We start from the raw sequence: 20014 nt of genomic DNA, 5'->3' as shown, positions 1-20014 counted from the left end.
GTAATGTATTGACAAGGTTACTAAACAGAGAAAACCAGCACTGAGTGAAAATAAAATACTGATTTGTTGTAAAATATTTTAATTTAAATTATGCAACGTAAGATCAAGTATGTTGTTTTAAAATTAAAATACATGAAAGCTTATTATGTGCGGGTAATTTAAAAATATTATCATTAAATAGTAATCTTTTAAAATTTGTTTTAATAGTCACAAAAGTATTGGCTATCATTTAATGGATATGGTGTGTTTAAACTGCACCTACCCTGCTTATTACCAGTTCTCCTTCACCACATCTCTTTATTTCCCTAACAGTTTCCCTTCTCTGTTCATGTTATCATTCCCCTGCTTTGATTCTGAAGATCAAATGAAACATGTAATACTTGTCTTGCTGAGTCTGGCTGATTTTTCTTAACATGAGGATTTCAAGTTCTTGTCAATTTCCTGTAAATGACATTCTTTTGTTCTTTTTATGGTGTAGTAATACTGCGTGCACTGTGTTTAGGAACCACATTTGCTTTACTTTTATTCACTGGTGGGCCGGCCCCTATGCAGTTTCTGTAACTTGGCCAACGTGAACAGTGCTGAGATTAACACGAGTATGCAGGTATCTACATAGCAATGTCGACTTGGAACCCTTTGGGTAGGGGTTTACCCAGGAGTGCTGCAATTGCTTCTGGTAGCTCTAATTATAAACTATTTTAACCTTCTATACTTGTTAACCAACTATACCCATAGTTGGCTATGGTAATTTCCATTCCCATCAAGAGTCTATAATGTTTCTTTTTTCTCTATGTTTCTACAAGTATTTGTTATGCTTTCTTTCTTGATAAGAACTGTCCTGGCTGGGTAACATGGAATCTCCCTGTAGTTTTGATTTATCTTTTCCTAATGGTTAAAAATATGGATCAGTTTTTCACATATTTATTGGCCATTAGTATTTCTTTGAGAAGTGTGTGCTCAACTTATTTGCTCATTTATTGTTGGATTATTTTTTTTTCTTTTCGTTATAGATTTTTGGGTTCTTTGTGTATTTTGGATATTAGTCCTCTGTCCACAGGTTTAATGGCTCAGCAATACTTACCTGACAGAATGGCACACGTATATACCTTTACTTTTCTTCTATGTTTATCTTAAACTGTAAGATAAACAATCTATATCATTTTTGAAGGTGCCCTTTTAGCATTCAGTTTTTCCAGTAATGCTTCCCTAATAGACTTTTTCATGAATTATCCTATCATACATGTATATATGTTTGTATTTTACATATGTGATTTAGAGAAAACATACTCAAATATGCATATCTATATATGTACATGTGTTGTATACATTGGATATGTATTTAAATGCAGCCAATGTATCCCCATGAAAATTTCTGTTTATTATATATTTCAGTTATATGAATTCTTTGCAATACTGTCTTAATATTCCATGATTTTTTATTTCTTTTGCCTGAGAGTTAAAAGCAAAGTGCGAAATAATCTCAAGAAAAGTCTCTATGAAAGACTCAGTATTGCAATTTGACTAGAATGGATCGACTCTTCCAAGTAATGAGTGAGGCTTATTGATGTAAAATGTCCTCAATCCTGGGCAAAGAAGCTCATCAGGAAGCTGCAGGAATTTTAAAAGTATTTTTAACAATAACATATTTTCCCTCAGATTTGCTCTTTTGTTTCTGTCCATTCAAAATTTAAAGAACATCTTATTCTTTAACTCACTGGAAAGAAGGTGGCACAGACTTCACAAGTTAATATTTTGTTCATTTTTTTATCAAGTATTTCATATTAGTATGTATGCACTATATAATGATTATATTTATCATGGGAAATCTGTCCCTCTACAGAACATATTTTAAATATTGTTTGCCCCCTATTACTCCCATTCATCAACTGTCTGTCAAGTTCTTATTAGCTTCAATGTTTAGATTTTTCTTTCTTGAGACAGCGTTTCATGCAGCTCAGGTTGGGCTTAACTCATTCTGGAGCACAGGTTAGCTTCAAACTTGCTTGTAATCCTCCTACCTCCAGAGGCCACAACTATAGGACCACACCACCATACTGTTTTAGCTTCCCATTTGAAAAAGCCCTATTTCCAGCATTTAATTTCTTTTTAGAACCTTTTCCCTTCCTTTCCTAATAGCCTTCATCTCTTGTTCCCTAGTAATCTTTTAAAGAAGTCTTTGCACGAGCTGATAGGCCACACACCTGTCACCCGCACTCTGGGAACATAGGCAGGAGGATTGCAAATTCAAGCTCAACTTGAGCAAGCTAGAGAGTTAGTGACCCTGTTGAAAACAAACAAAAGAACTGTAAAACTGCTAGGGTTGTAACTCAGTGCAAACGCCCTGAATTTACAGTACAACAATCAATAATAAACACTGATAACTGAATGACCACAAATGATATTAGAACTATGAATCCAGCTTTAAATGAGGCCATCTTTGGTCTTACTTAGTAACTTCCATTCAGATTGTCAGAAGAGGGAAATACACTCCAATGTGCATATATATGTAGAAAAGAAAATACATGGCTAAAGGGAGAGAAGTAAAGAAATACTAATCTCAAAAATATTTCCATCATCCTAATCCAACTGGTCTAATTTTCATTCTATCCTTCAATCCCACCCTTCAATTACTAAATTGGTTTTTATTCCATTCCTCTTGTCTGAAATCATTGTCTCTGAGTAAATTAAAAATCCATAGATAATTGTTCAAAGTGTCTCCAGTAGGAAGAATTTTTCTTCAGGTTTGAACATGCCTCAGGAATATCAAACAAAAGGAACTGAACCTTATCACTCACTTCAAGATGCCCCAAAAAGAAACCAGAAACTTCTGGAGTCTTCCACAAGTTCACCTTCCAGTCTGCGAAGCTACATGATCATCATGAAAAGTCTTTAACAAAAGATCATATGTACTGTGGAGCCACAAAATCCCCATGAAGCTAATTGTGAGCACACTATTGGTCAACCTGGAGCTGGGAGAGCCACCCTAACCTTACTCATCTTCAGATGCTGGGACGGCATTTCAGGCACATCAGCAGCAATGGCAGGTACACCTGACAGACTGCAGAACAGTCACCAGAGGCTGATGTCATCCACACTCAGCTACATTCTGTGCTGCCATGTGTTCCCTTGTGGGCATTTGGAAAGCTTTTCTCATGCTTTCTCCTTGTTCAAGGGACCTAAGCCATGATTTTCAGAAAGAATAGTGTTGCCATCCTTAACACAGTCAACTGGAGGACACCATGCTTGCTTTCTAGAGATTTCATCTTTCACTCCACTCTGGTGAGCCAGGAGATCCCTTCCAGAGAGGTCCTCCTCCTCCCAATCAGGCATCCATGCAGACACCTGAGTTCCTCAGTGTCTTGATAGACACCGGAACCTGGGTTGCAAGCATTCTTCTGCATAGTTGCCAGGTCCACTTTGTCACTTTCAGGGACTTCCACAGAAACTCTAATGACTTTTTACATCCATGGTTTACTTCATGCTCTCTTGACATCTTCACCCGCACCTGAATTTTAGAAAGTATTTTGGGCCTCTTTAGCATTTTCCAGTATGGTCTCTCTTCCTTCTCTTTTCCTATTAACTATCCACACTGTAATTACGATCAAATTTGGTGCCCAAGCCCTACAGTACACCTCATTATTTGATGTTTACATGTTGACCATTTTTTGAGTTCCAGAGTCATTAAAGTATATATGCATATTATTTTTACTTTTCACCTATTTTATTTTTTTTTTATTTTTTGGTTTTTTTCCTTTTTTATTGGTACCAGGGATCGAACTCACAACTGCCTGCTCGCAAGGCAGGCACTTATGCCACCGAGCTAAATCCCCAGCCCCTTTTTCACCTATTTTAAATTCTAATTTATTTCTAATGTATGCTTAAAATGTAAAATTTTTCATGATTATGGAGAACTACATAAAAATATAGTATTTTAATTCAAGTTTTTGCACTGCTGAATCAGTTTGATTTTCTTTTTGTTGAGAACTGTAGCATAAATGACTTGTAGCTTTGTCAAAATCCAAGAACGTATGCTGTTCCTGAATTCTACACACTGTTCCATTGACCTCTCTGTGCTTTAACCAACCTTACATACTCCTGAGAATTATATCATTATACTAAATTTTAAAGCACTGTTGTTACTGATTCTATTATTTTGGACAATTACTCTGAATATCACTGATGCTTTGACTATTGATATAAATTTGAGAGTCATTTTTCTCCTATAAAATGCTCTGCTTGGAATGTAATGTATTTGCATGGATCAACTTAAAGATAACGGGTCTGGATACAGCCCAGCACCATACCACCTGCCTGGTAAGCATGAGGTTGAAGAAAAGAAAAATATGATAAACACCTTGACAAGATTGAATCTTTTAATCTCTGAAAATGAGGTGTTTTGTTTTAGTCTCTAAGTGTTGTGGTTAAAAAAAAATAAGGTTTAAATCAGAAAATGTACTCCAGTAAAGAATGGATGGCCATTAATCTCCCTGAAAATACTTCCCTTACTACAAACACAACTGTGCCATCATTCTTGGAAGTTTCTTGACGCAGTTTTGGAATCCCTCCTCTGTGAATAAATCTTTCTCTCTTTTTTTAAAATTTTATTTAAGGAGAGAAATAAAAAAACAGAAAAAGATACAAGTGATATAGAGTTTCAAAAAAATAAACAATAGGAAATCACTGTTTAATAGATTACATATTGTCATCTTAGAAATAGTTTTTCAAGTTACAAAATAAAATCATACTAAGTGGACATTCAAAAAGTGAGACTGCAAAAAGTTCTGTTCAATGATCCAAGAAATATTCAGTAATATGGTTATCTATCTTATACACTTAAATCTACATGCAGTTACATCCTTTAGAGCACTTTCAATCTTTCTTTTTATAAAGATTATTTTTATTTTAAAAATAAAAAAAGAATAAAAATGATGATAGAGAATCTCAAGACACAATGATGGAAGATTAACACTGTTTAATATACAGTGTTTAATATAACTGTTTAATATAACACTGTTAAATAGTGTCTTGTTTCATGGCATGCATATCTTGCATATAACTTATTATTAGATTTGTACCTACAACAGCATCTGTACCTGGATCCCCAATTTCCCACACAAGTGCACGGAGAGGCCCAAAAAATGAGACAAGTGGTATGGGCATTGGGGTTTCCAGGAAGACCAAAACCCTCTGCAGAGTTCATAACTCTGGTGGCTGAGACAATGTCTTGTTTAGTATTCAAACAAGGAAGGGGTCAGAGTGAAAAACATAGGAAACCTGAGCAGGACTTTGGGAGGGGTTCAGGATCCCTCCAAGCAACAGACGATGCTGATTAAGGAGAACTATCCTAGGAGAAAGTCTCCCGGTGTCCTCAGCTGTGGCCTATCTTGCCCCCTGAGATGTCTCCTTGATCTCAGTTCAGCCCTGCCAGGGCCATGCACAGTTCTGCACAGATATTCATCATCAACGGCTCCAACATATCTAAAATTTCATTGTTTTTGGTATTATTCTGAAAGGTACTGCTTTATAGAACTTCAACTTTTCCATTGTTCATTGTTAACATAAAGAAATAATGTTGAGTTTCCTATCATTTTCTGTCTTCCCCAAACAATGGGGAAATTTGAAAGGCATGAAGAGTTAGTACCTATAAGAACTGATACAAGCAGTTAATGCGGGAGTGGGGTCCTTGTGAGGTGACATGTTTTTCCCTTTCTTGCTTCATTCTTGTCTTTTTGCTATCTTTTCTTTAGCTCTTAGACTCTTTTGTGTTTTCTGCCATGAGATGCCAAATAAGCACTCTATTATGATTCAGGAAGGCCTGGCCAGGTGCTGGTGTTTTGTGCTTTTGGATACCTAAAGCTCCAGAACAGAGAAACTATTTCTTAAAATTCATTCTTCTCCCCCACAGAAAAAGTCACCTCACCTATAAGATTCGGTTTTTCCAACAAGAAATGGACTGAGGCAGACCTGTTTTTCTGTGGCATTCTAAATTTATTCATAACTGCAGTGGAATCAGTTCTTCAGTGTATCTTTAGTTTTATGTGAGTGACCCTCATCTCATTTACTGAGAAAGTTGTCTTGTTTCTTCCTTTGCACGACAGCTAACATTTATTTTCTTCTTTCCATATCACCTCTAAACATGAAGGAATTGTAACAAGGAAAACCATGTCTTCTTTTCTCACTGTGTGGGGAAGATCACAAACTTCTTGGTGTCTTCAAATTTGTATGTTCTTTCTCCCTTTGAATTAACTTAAAAAATTATTTCTCTTGGTTCTCAGCACTAGGGAACTCACATGATTCTCAAAATGACAGAAGAGTGAATGGAAAAAGGAAAACATTTATCAAAATTTTGTTTCATTGAATCATAAATGATACTACTCTGCATTCATGAATCCATATATTACTTCCATAAAAAGTTGCAAGATCTAAACTATATAGTTTAGAGTTAGACACAGTAATTAAAATTTGAAATAATTTGACAGAAAGTGAGCCTGAGAGGATGAGAACACAATTGCAGATGGTCTCCAAGTCAGTGGTTCAGCTTGAACGCAGCAAAGTGTGTAGGTGCTGCACTGTGATTCCTGAATTTCCACCTGTTCTTGGGTAGTGAGTTTTTTGGCTCGTTCTTAGGAACTACATTTTGATTCTCAAATTTGGACATTTTCTTTGGTGTGATACTACCGTGATGCTTTAAGCTAATATAAGCAATCAGATAACAGTTAAGATGAACCCACCCAAACTATGTTGTTCCATAGCAGAACAGTATGTAATGTATTTTAATTTTAGGATGTTTTAAATTTGTGATACATGAAGGGCATCTGTACTGAAATTGATATCTCATTATTTTACATATATACACATTTATTTTGATTATTTCTTTATCTTCTTATGTAACAGTCCCAACAATTGCATGAGATACGTGTTACTTTTTACATCCCTATCGTATAAATGGGAAGCTGTGGCACAGACATGTTGCTACTCATCCAAGATATTGTAATTTGAAAATGTGATTCAGGATTCCAACACAGAACTTCTGTTTCTATATTTCCAGATTGGCTATGAGGAACTTACAAATTTCTAACTACACCACTGAAGTGTTCCACTTATGATCTCAGCAGGACACTTGCCAGCCATTTCCATTAAGTGTATAAAGGTCACAACTTTAGTATGGATGCAACACATTAAGTCATTTTGGACGTACCTCTGGAGAAACAAAACCTAATGTGAACTACTGCAGCCCTTCACAACTTTACATAAACAATAAGCAAGCCTATATGTACACTCCATGGGAGATCACTAATAAGGACACGAGAACAAGCAAAAGTGAACTAAAATGATGAATTTCCTTTTAAGATGATGGCGATGGGGAGATGAGAGTTTAATTTTGTCTCCAAAGTGGGAGATGCACAGTCCCTGTAGAGAAAGGAAAGCCTGAGTGAAATATTGACTGTCTAGGGAATTAATACAGGTTGTAGGTAAGAAGTAAACACAATCCCCTCATTTACTTTATATATGTAGAATCGGTATCCTAGGAAGAGACTGAAGAAGCTACTTTCTTTTTCATACACAAGATTATGTCTTTATAACTTTCTGATGTTTCCTCTAGTGACAATTGTAGGAAGAAGGGATATTTAGTTTTCTCCAAATCTGATGCTTCAGAGGATATAACATTATCCTTATAAATTATGACTGTTACTTCAGAAGAAAATATGAGAAATTAAGGTTGTGCTGTTTCTTAATAGAATCAGTGACAAAAGTCCTATATTGTCCTTTGGGACTTTTGAATAAAATACAATAAGCGATGACCAAGGTTTCCTCTCCTAAAAAGGGTAAGTTTGGAAATCCATTCATATTAATGTCTTCCAACTTATTTAACACCTTTACTGAGATATTGATAACATGCAAAATTGTATATATGAGATATTTCAATTATTATGGTGGCATATGGATTGTAAAATAATTTGAAAAGTGAAAGTAGTTAATATCCTGGTCTTTACATTGTTACCATTTTACATGTGTTATTCTCACATATGTCTAAAGAGTAGAAATTTTTTAAAAAATTGTTTTTTGGTCCTGGAGATCAACTGAGCTAAATCCCTAGTTCCAAGAGTGGAAATTTTTGAAAATCTTTTTTGTTATCAAATAATGTGTATGTGAACAAATACTTTTAACTATTATGTTTTGTATTAGCTTTCCAAATCTGAATTGTGTTATGTAGTTGAATGTAGTAACTTTGGCCAAAATAGCCTAAATTTCTCACTAGGTAATAATAATCAACATCCTACTGTCTGATTATGTGAATGTACTATTTTAGATTTACATATACATGTGAGATCTTACATTATTTCTCTGTCTCCTGCTATTTTAGTTACCATAGGTTTCACATTTTGAGGTAAAGTCCAGGAATCTGATATAAATATGTCACTTATTCTATTTTAAAACTTAAGTAAAACTAGTAGAACACATTTGAAAGAGAAATAGATATTGTTTGCAGCAATATTGGGCACAGTGGGCACAGTGTTTTAATCATTACTACATTCTGCGTAGACAGATCTCTCTTCTGGACATGAGATTCCTTGTGCTATAGGACAATCACTGAACCATTTGTTCATATAGTCTGGTTGCTATGTTTAGATTAAAACAGTTTTGATGGTTCCAAAACACCAGAGAGTAATCTACATTAAAAATTAATGCCAAGATGAAAGACTTCGGCCTCCAATTTTACTAGTGGAGGAAAAATCCAAAAAAGGAGAAAGTGAGATGATGCTGTCCACCCCTGTGTTTTTCTTTTTCTTTCTTTTCTTTTCTTTTCTTTTCTTTTTTCTTTTTTTTTTTTTAAATAGCAGCTTTGTTTTCATATGGCAGCACTGACCTGGCTCTATTGGCTAACTTGAAGATACAGGTTTATATTGTTTTTGTTTTTACCATATTTAGATTTTAAGACTTCAATGAGGCGATGACAATGTCACTCAGAACCAGATAACATTAGGGTGAAGCTTTATGGCTTTAGCCTTGTTATGTCCTGACATTTCTGGCTTGTGCCTCACATTTGTGAGAGAAGGGATTGTAAGAGCACTTCTGTGTGGTAAGTGTAATTCTGCTTTCCTGTGTCCATAGATTCTACAGAAAAGAATGGCTCCTGCAAATGGCTCTTTTGTGACTGAATTCATTCTGATGGGGTTAACAGACCGACCAGACCTCCAGCTCCCACTGTTCTTCCTGTTTCTAATAATGTATGTGGTCACTGCATTGGGAAATTTAGGCTTAATAACTCTGATTGGGTTGAATTCACATCTTCACACTCCCATGTACTTTTTCCTCTTTAACTTGTCCTTTATTGACTTTCATTATTGTTCTGTGTTTACCCCCAAAATGTTAATGAACTTCTTGTCACAGAACAATGCTATCTCCTGTAGGGGGTGTATGACCCAGTACTACTTTTATTGCTTTTTCATTATTTCTGAAATCTATGTGCTGACTTTAATGGCTTATGATCGCTATGTTGCCATCTGTGATCCCCTGTTGTATAACACGGTCATGTCCCCTAAAGTGTTTTGCAGCCTTATGCTTGGCTCCTACCTGATGGCATTTTCTGGTGCCATGGTCCACACAGGATGCCTGCTGAGACTGACATTCTGTGATGCAAATGCCATCAACCACTATTTTTGTGACATCCTCCCTTTGCTGGAGCTCTCCTGCACCAGCACCTATGTCAACGAACTGTTGATATTTACTGTAGGGGGTATTAACATCATTGTTCCCAGTGTCACCATCTTTTTATCTTATGTGTTTATCCTCTCTAGTATATGTAAAATACGCTCCATGGAGGGCAGGTCAAAAGTTTTCAGCACTTGCGGTTCCCACATAATTGAAGTTTCCCAGTTTTTTGGATCATGTACATTTATGTATCTGAAGCCATCCTCTGCTGGGTCTATGAATCAGGGAAAGATTTCTTCCGTGTTTTACAGCAATGTGGTTCCTATGATGAACCCTGTAATCTATAGCTTGAGGAACAAAGATGTGAAAGTTGCTCTGAGAAAATCTTTGGGCAGAAGATAGCTTTGATCAGAAACCATTTCTGTGTGTCTCTGTCTGTTTTTGTCAGATAAATTCTGAGTTAATATAAAATATATGTTCAAAATTTTATCATCCTATTTTATTTAAGTTTGGGGAGCAATGCCTTGTTTGCTAAAACTTTTTTTTTCAGTATGTTTTCTCTTTTTCCTTATCATTTACACCTTTTACAATTTTTCCTATTATGGTGACATGAAATGAAAATGACGAAGGGAATGAGGTTGCCAGTGTAATCTAGAAAGAGAAGCAGAACTGATACCCAAAGGCTAACACTTTGTTTTAGGTTTTTTTCTTCCCTATGTAGCTATGGGATTTCTTTTTTTCTGTCTTTCTTTCTTTCTTTCTTTCTTTTTTTTTTTTTCTGTTTGTTTGTTTTGTTTTGTTTTGTTCCAGAGGTTGAGCTGAAAGCCTTGCACTTACCAGCCAGGCACTTGAGTCATGGACCTAAATCCTTGGCCCACTATGGGATTTTAAATTATTGATCTTTCATAGTTTCACTGGCTCTTCTATACAATAAATATATATTGATAATGTAATAAGAATTAGTTGTATTTTACAAGATACTGTAAATAAAGATGACTAAAGCATATAATGCAGTGTTTAGTGATGTGATATAGTTTATATAGGACAGACTTTGTAGAAAGATGATTTGTAAACTGCTAGAACTTGAAAGATACATATTCCTGCTCAGTGTAAGACAAAAATGTAGAATAGAGACAACATCTGAGACTCATGTTTCATTACAAACTGACAAAAAACCAATGTCAGCATAGTGTTATTTTATTTCATCATGTACAGAGTGATTCACTATTTTTGAGGAAGGAATCCATATTGAAAATGAAGAGAAAGAAGAGAGGAAATGTAGAAAGTAAGAAAGGGAAGGAAGGAACAGAGAAAAAAAAGAAAAGTCAAGAAAACAAAAAAATAGAAGAAAATATAAAGCATTATACAGGACTTTTTCTAAGAGTTCTTGGGTTAAAGTTTTGCTCAGGTGAACACCTTGATGGCATTTTTTGTGTGGCTGGTATAGATTGGAGATGATTAGCCCAAAATTGGCAGCAGAATTTTCTTGAGAAGAATTAGTTTCCACAGTCTTTTAACTGAGAACAGTGGAGCTTGGGATAGAATGGAAGGGACAGACCAGGTGTTAAAGAAACACACTGTTAGTTAATAACAGACTTCCGTTTGAAGAATGATCAGTGAAAATTACAAAATATTTTAGAATGGCCCTGTTCCTGCCCTGTAGAGTGCTGTAATTATCCCCTGTTATTCATAACAGTTTGGACACTTGTTTGACACATAACTGATGTACATTAATATTGCACTGAGGAATGAACATGGCCGTATTTGCGGGAAATCAGAAAGACAAATGATAACCTTAAGAAATAAAATAGTGAATGTCAATTAAAATTCTAGTTGGAAGAAGAAATTTAAAAAGTCAAATAGTTGGAAAATATAGCCTAAATTTATCTTTTCTTTTTTGCTGAAGGCCATGGAAACATAAAAGTTATAGATTTCTCTTGAAGCAACACAGGTTTAGGCCTTTTGATTTTAAAGAAGATTAAACAGGTGGGCAGGAGGACTTGGGAACTACTAAATCTCTCTTGTTTGGGTTGATTTTCATATGCTGTTACCTTTTGTAATATAGTGAATGAAAACCTGATATTTCAGTTGAGAGAGCAGTGAGAATTGGTGAAGTCCATTGGGTGAAGAATTAAATTGTAATAAATTATTTTTAAGAATAGTTTGATGGATAATTTTCCTTTTTAGAATCTGGAGTTAGTGACTATTGAAGAATTCATATGCTAATGCATGACATGACAATTTATATAATTTGTAAGATAACTGTAATAAGATGTAGTCTTTTTCTTTTAAAAACAAAACCTGTCAAATCAGTGTTTGATAACTGCGGTGGTTTGTTGGTTTGTATGCTTTATACACATAGCTTTGCTAAATTCTTCATTAGAGGCTTGAAGAAACCATTCCTTCCCCATCTATGGCTGCAATATCAATATATTTGTCATTTCTCCACATGTTTGAACTATGTATAATTGTTGAACTTGAAAGATTTGCTTTAACTTCACTTGCTGCTCCTTTTATTATAGTCAGTTTCCCTGTGTAAAAAAAGCATGTTTAAATAAGAAGATGACATTTTTGTCACCTGGTATCCTTTGAAGGCATTGCAGAAACTGTGTCTGAACCTCATGTTTCATTAGCACTTGAACTGACGAAGCCTGTATTAAAGCAGATCACTAGTCTTTCATTTGAATAACCTCAAAACAAAATTTGCGTTCCATGTTATAAAGTTAAAATCCTTTAAAATCAAGCCCCTTCTTTTTATTTTCTTTAAATTTAACCTCAAAACATTAAAGTTTGTAAATGTAATAAAGTACATAAAGTCTCAGCATAAAATCCTGGAAATAGAATTTCAGTTTGACCCAGATTCTTCTTCTAGACATCATTCCCAAAAATCTCAAATTAGTTATACATGTGTACCCAAGTTTGTTACAACACAATTTCAATGGCCTAACTTTGGAAGTGTTCTATATATCATAGACAGATGATTGAAGGAAGAAAATGTATTTTATATACATAATAGAGCATTTCCCAGTTATGCAGAAGAATAAATTTGGGTCATTTGTAAAAAATAGGCACACCTGGAGACCATAATATTAATGAAAATAAATCATACACACACTTTCTCTTACATAAGAAACACATAATGTAAATTATAGAAAGAGCAAATTTAAAGATAGATAACAGGAAACAGGGTAATAGGTCTTTTGCAAACAGGAATGAGAGTTAGAGATAGAGAGAGACGGAAATGAAGAAAGGGAAAGGAGAAGTACAGAGAACCATGATGTTGTACACGTACATGAATTCCCCACCACAAATGAGATCACTGGGTACTGCAAATATGTGTTAATGGAAAGAATATTGTGGACACTGGCGCTCAGTGGGGCTCCTTGGTGGAAACTTGTGTGAGCACCAGGAGTACCACTAGATTCCACTAGAAAGAGACACAGGAGCTCTGCTTCAAGACCTTCCCACAGCTCGCCCCATGAGTCTCTTCATGTATGTCATCCAATAAAATTACACTCAGAAAAAACGAATGCAGTGAATCCTCTTAAAAGGATCATGATAGCTCTTCATGTTTCAAATTTTCAGTTCCCTAATGGTGAATGATTTGAAGGCATTTTGCTTTTTACACTATATTTTAGAACTGCTTTAGACTTACAGTAAATTTGGTGAGAGGGTGCACAGATTTGCCAGATAACACCCCGCCTGTACACATGCAGAGATTTCTCTGTTGTCAATATTTGCAATCAGAGTACCAAACATTTTATAATTGATGAACTCGTTTTGATGTATTCCTGGAACCAAAGCTCCATAGTAGACATCGGTGTTAACACTTGGTGTCTTACGTTATATGAGGTTGAACAAACATGACACTGTGGCCGTCTCAAGTTAGCTCTGATTTTAACTGTGATAATGATCTTCTGAGAAAATACATATTATAAAAGTGGCTGCAACCACTAAACACTCTCATCTGCAGTGTAAGAAAATTCCAAGTTTTCAGGGCTGGGGATTTAGCTCGGCAGCATAAGCGCCTGCCTTGCAAGCGGGCAGTCGTGATTTCGATCCCTGGTACCGATAAAAACGAAAAAGACGTAAAAAAAAAACCAAAATTCCAAGTTTTCACACTTTCTCTAACATTTCGCATTAGTTGTCATTTTTATTGAAACTATGCCAGTGAATCTGAGGTGGTTTCTTTGGCTGATTTATACTTCATTTGTTATTAAGGATTTTGAGAATCTATTTCTTGTGTATTGTCTTATGAGAAACATATATGTTTTCCAATACTGTGCCTATTTTAAGGACTTATATTTTTGAAATTTTACAGTTGAAGGAGATATTAATGAACTTGCAATGCTAATTCTGATTGTATATGATTTGGAAATGTTTTATTCTGTGGTTTATTCTTTCCTTCACTCAAAGATGTTGATTCAATCTCAAAAATTTATTTTTATCAAATTCAATTTGTCTTTATCTTTTCTGTCCTTAAAATCACTGTTTATCTCAAAATCAATAATATTTACTCTCATTTTTCTTCTAATACTTTTATCATGTTATTTGTTACATTTAAATATGTGATTTGAGTTAATTTTGTATTCTAATTTGTTTCTAGATCACTTTATGCATGTGGATACAGTGTTATTCCAACAAGTTTTTGTTGAAAAGACAATTCTTTGTCCATGAATTATCCTGACATTTCTATGGAAAATAAATGATCAGATTCATGGGTTTATTTTTGACTCTCAGTTTTATTCCATTTGAAATTCCTGCTTCATCTTATGACTCTCAGAGTCTGAAAGCATCAGTTTGCCTCTATGCATTGCTTCTTTTATTTCTTTCACATGCTATGTCCATGAGTTCTTCATATCCCATTTCTGTGGTTTTAAAATCCCATGGTTTAAGACATGAAATTGAAAGGAGGAACAAGGAAACAAGGATAAAGAAAAATCAGTTTTTCAGGAGGGTGAGTTTCTAATTTCTATGACTATTAATGTCCTTTGAAATGTCATTTCAGGGATCTAAGTTAGGGTGGTTTTCTGCTCATTGTGAGCATTTCTGAGACTCAAGTAGAGTTAGTAGAGGAATTTTTCAGAGGAGCAGAAAGTTCTTAGATATTTTGCAAAGCTCACAGTATGCACATGGCATTGGGCCATGTGTTCATTATTCAAGGACAGAACTCTCCCTGCTCTAAGAGATTTACAGCTTTAATTTTGTGACACGCTTAGTGACTCACCTCTCCTGGTACCTGGTTCCTCACCTCTTAGAGTCAATGCTTCATTGTACACTACACGAGAGTCTAACCTGCTTTATAGACTAGCATTGGTTATTAAGACTTTTGCTTCCAAATTTATGGGTAAAACAGTGAATAGCTGAGGGAAGAGAGTGTGAATAGAAGAAAAGAATAATGTTCTCCTGAAGTCTTTTTTCTGTAATCCCTTGATTTTTAGCAGTTCTGTTTGAATACAGCATCAGTGACCTTCACTTAGTCACTGAGTGATAAATTTCAATTTTTTTAAACTTAGGAACACTAACTAGTAAGTGGATGCTTCTGTGAGAATCTTGTCATGATAAATATCAGTTCCATGGTCCCAGTTTCGATGATACTTAGATTTTGTTGGTTTATTGTATTCTACTGGGAAGAAATAATGCAGGAGAAACAAAGTTGTCTGTCCTTTAATGTGACCCCAATTGTCTGTGTTCACAGACACTGCTACAAAAGAATGTCTCTAGAAAATGGCTCTTTTGGGACTGATTTCATTCTGATGGGATTGACAAACTGGCCAGATCTCCAGTTCCCACTGTTCTTCCTGTTTTTACTAATGTATGTGATGACTGCTCTGGGAAATTTGGGATTGGTAATTCTAATTAAGCTGAACTCACATCTTCACACTCCTATGTACTTTTTCGTCTTCAATTTATCCTTCACTGACCTCGGTTATGCTTCTGTGTTTATACCCAAAATGCTCATGAAATTCATTAGAGAAGAATGTTATTTCCTATATGGGGTGCATGATCCTGCTCTATTTTTACAGGTTTTTTTTTTTTTTTTTGGTTCTTTCTGAGGGCTATGTGTTGATAGCAATGGCCTATGGCCTCTATGTGGCCATCTGTAATCCACTTCTGTGTAAAACTTCCACGTCCCCCAGAGTGTATCTCAGCCTTGTGCTTGGCTCCTAACTGATGGCGTTTATTGGTACCATGGCCCACATGGGATGCATGCAGAAACTGACCTTCTGTGACACAAACAACATCAATCACTTTTTCTGTGACATCCTCCCTGTGATGCAGCTCTCCTGCACCAGCACCTACGTCAATGAGTTGGAAGTTCTTACTGTGGTGGGAATCAACATCACTGTGCCCAGTGTCACCATCTTCGTCTCTTATGGTTTCATTCTCCACAGCATCTTCCACATCAGCTCCACGGAGGGCAGGTCCAAGGCCATCAGCACCTGCAGCTTCCACATAATAGCAGTTGCTCTGTTCTTTAGGTCAGGGATGCTAATTCAGGACGTAAAAGCTGAATTTCTGTGTGAATCTATATTTGTACTACAGATTACTACAATACACTTCCCTATGAGAAAGCTTTGGTTAATCCTCTGATCTACAATGACTTTACATTAATAAATTTGCAGGAATGGATGTAAAAAACACATGACCACTTCTATGGGAAATGAGTAAGGGAAAGAATGTCAGGCTCAGGGGAGAAATTGAGTGTCCTAACTTAAACAGAAGGTGGGAATTCAGAAAGAAAAAGGATGGAAAATTAAAGCTTCTACAGTAGCTATGAGAGTTTTCCCAAAATTGAGGAATGCTACAAAAATGATGGGGTCACAGGTTTGTCTGTGTAGGAGGAGGCTTCAATTATGTGTTATTAAAATATGTTAAATCATGTTAATGTAATGTTAATGTCAATGTTAATGAAAATTTTTAGTACAGTTTGTGCTTCATTGTTTGTTTGCTCATTTTTATGCCTAAATCTTGTAGCCTACTTCTTAGATAACAATGTGCAATAGTGTTAACTATTAACTTATGTTAATATCCTACTACTTTTTAATAATTATGTATAATTTCTTTTTGTTTTGCTTTAAACAAAAAATGTTAAAAATAACATGGAAATTTCTGAGAAGAATTAATGACAATTTTATTCCTTCCTCATGATATTCTCATATTGTCTTTTATACTTTGAAATATAACATGACAGGAGAGCAATGATAATTTGAAAGAATTTTTGTGACTAAATCAAATAATAACTTGATTTCTAAAATTCAGTGTATTGTTTTCCTCTTGAAAAAGCAGGTAAAATTGATGATTGTAAAAACCTACTTAAAACTTAATTCTCAACCAAAGGACAATTTCAGTGTTTTCTAAAATAACTGAAATGTGTACTATTTTGCAATCTTAACTTCATATGTACCATTGCGAAATCCATCGTAAGTGCTTTATTGTCCATTTATTAGCAGATCCTGCACTCTCCTATTTATTAATTAATTATAACAACCTCTCACTTCAGGCAAGTCCTGAGCTGCTGAGCCAATGAGCTATATCTGCAAATACATGCAGATATAGATATAGATATATAGATATAGATATATAGATACAGATATATAGATACATAGATATATAGATACATAGATGTATAGATATGTATATCTATATATCTATGCTTTGGGAGTACTAGATATTGAACTCATGACCTCACGCTTGCCAGGCAGGCACTTGTGCTGCTGAGTTATATCTATAGCTGTTGAGCCCTTTTATATCACGGACTTATTGTCTGTGTCATACACTCATTTGCAACCTCTCATCCCAGTATCAATTTGATTGAATGTCAATCACCAGAGTTATACTTATGTAAAATAGTTGATCTAGTTTGATTTTGCCATTTTTAATCTATTTCTTCTTTTTTAAAATGCAGCTCTCTTATTGAATGTTAATCCTTCTAAATAAACATGTTCTTTGTTATTTATGATGCTTTGTAGACATCTTGGAGATTCATTCATTCTGTCACTTGTTGTATCACAAATAGAAGGAGTACAAAGAATAGATTAAACTGGATCACTTAACTTTCATTTGACAAGCCTCAAAATACAACTAAAATATTTCCATTTTCTGAAAGAAAAGTTTACCACTTTTTGTGGAAACAAATAATGTTCAAAAAGACATGAAAATATTGCAACTTAAGGGTGGCAGAGAAACAATTTCCTTGATAGCTTTGCTCAGCTGAAGCTGTTACTGCTTGTGTCTTGATGTCCCCTCAAAGCCTCATGAGGACAAGAGAGTGGGCTTTTCGGAGACTGCTGAGTCTAGAGTTTGTGACCTGTTCATTGTCTATTGCTGCAGTGGTGGTGTGACTGCTGCACCAGCCCAAGAGCCCTCGCCTGCATACAGCATAAGGGAGGGAAAGAGCCTGGCTTTTCCCTTCATGAGCTTTTCTGCCTTCTGCCACCGTGCACTGTTGCCCCTCTGCCATTTTCCAGCCTGCCTTGGACCAGCTAATTATGGACTAAAATCTCTAAGGACTGCAAATGAAGTGATTCTTTGCTTCCTTAATTTTGGGCATGAGGTATGTTGACATAACAATGAGAGAAAAATAACTAAGATAACAACTTTATATACAATGTTTAATGTTTTATGTTTCAAATGAAGTGAAAAAAAAGTGAGTATAATGATATTAAAGTTTTACATCTGACATTTAAAATGCAAGCCTTGGGATTCACCAGAGTCTGCATACTTCAAAAGAAATATTTCTAATTCATTAGAGAGATGTTAATTTTGTGAGTGAGATTTGAAAATAAAGTTTCCAGAAAGAACATTGCTCATTGCTGTTTGAACTGGTTAAATGCAAACTTTCTCTAAGCGGGTTGTGACGGTTGGTCAGGGTGAGTATGCAGTGAACATAATCACAGTGGATGCTGGTTAAAGCTGAGGAATCCCTCAGCAGAGGGCTGGGTTTCTATGTCCCTGCACTTCCTTGAGCTCTGGTTTTCATTTGCCTTCACTTTGCGTGCCCCTCTTCACACTGCTCCCCATAGAATTACATCCTCCTTGAAAGAATTCTGAAAATGTCTTGTCTGACTCCTAAAATTGGATTACAAGAGCTGATGAGGAATTTTTCTATATTCTAGCACAGGTAGTACATTTCTTGCCTAGTTCAGTCGAGCATCAGATGTAGAAGTTTATTATTGGGTCCATGTTGTACCAAATTGTTATCTTTCCACATTAAAATCTCAGTGTTGGGAAGTTTTACTTCTGAGGTAGAAATTCAATCTTCCTCTGTCTGTGAGAGGTTGGTGGAATCACCTGCAAGGTTCAAGTTCTTTCTAAGGCATGAAGCAGAAAATCTACCCCAGACATCAAGGTACAGACCTGCGCAGAGCTGCACTTGCTTGAGTAGCAGTGCTTGGTTCACTGTCCCTCCACCAGTCTTCGTGCTTCTCAGTAAGAACTAGAAGGGCAGCAGTGGAGGGAATCTTCATCCTCACCTCACAGATGATGGGTCTGATGCTCACAGATGTTTTTCATCTACTCCAGATCACTGGTTGAGTGAACACTGTGACTAGGCATTTTGGCTCTAAATCTACCTTTTCTTCATTGTGCATATTTTAGGTATTTAAAAAAAAAAAACTAGTGTGATGTAAACAATGACTTTTGCGAAGAAACAGTGCCTAAAAGCATAAATAAGAGTCAAATACTCACATAAGTAAAACGTCAAAAATGTATACTTCAGAGATCACGTTTCATAGCTCTATTGCCTTATTCAGGATGTGTAAACATATTCATAATTGTAATGGCCTATATAATAAGTGGAAACAGATAGGAGTGGCCTGTGTCATCATAATTTCTTTCTTCAGTCTCATGGTCAGCAGTGAATTCTTATACTTATCCTCTTCCTGAATCTCGTATCAGGCCACATTTGAGAGGTACCCATATGAGCAGCTCACTGAGGCTGTTGCTATACAATTCCTCCTCCAGAATATGCACAGTCCCTGTCTTTCTCCCAGTGATGTGGCACAGGACAGTTCTAGAAACAAAGATTGTATTTCAGGCCTGAGGTGTTTCCTTTGCACATATTCTTTGTCTTTTTGTTTGATGGATGCATGTGACAATGAGCTTCTATTTAGGTGGGGAAACTGTGATGCAAAGAGTTGTCAGATGCTGATTTTAACTGAATCAGAGTGGAGAAAGAAATACGGATAGAGTCACATACATGATGGGACCAAGAGAACACTCTGGCATATTCTATTCATAGATCTGCACAGTAGTTTTTATATGTCCATTTTAAAATAGAGAGAACTCTGTGTAACTTCTACACCTTTAGATTGGTATTTGCGGTGAATTTCTCAGTATCTGTGTCACAAACCTTTTA

The 20014-nt window shown here is 35.6% G+C and overlaps 1 protein-coding gene across 1 annotated transcript; it reads left to right on the top strand.

The window, feature by feature from the left end:
- Positions 1–2930: 2930 nt before the first annotated feature.
- LOC100730096 (olfactory receptor 8B3-like) lies at positions 2931–10056 on the top strand. Its single transcript, XM_003472735.1, has 2 exons — positions 2931–2942; positions 9124–10056. Exons 1-2 carry the CDS (start codon positions 2931–2933, stop codon positions 10054–10056), a joined length of 945 nt encoding a protein of 314 aa, XP_003472783.1.
- Positions 10057–20014: the final 9958 nt, after the last annotated feature.

This window comes from Cavia porcellus, unplaced genomic scaffold (assembly GCF_034190915.1).
Source record: "Cavia porcellus strain 051 isolate PalLab524CR breed Dunkin Hartley unplaced genomic scaffold, mCavPor4.1 scaffold_9, whole genome shotgun sequence".
In the NCBI taxonomy this organism is placed as follows: domain Eukaryota; kingdom Metazoa; phylum Chordata; class Mammalia; order Rodentia; family Caviidae; genus Cavia; species Cavia porcellus.
Note: the sequence above shows the minus strand (reverse complement) of the source record. Positions and strands in the feature narration are given on the sequence as shown.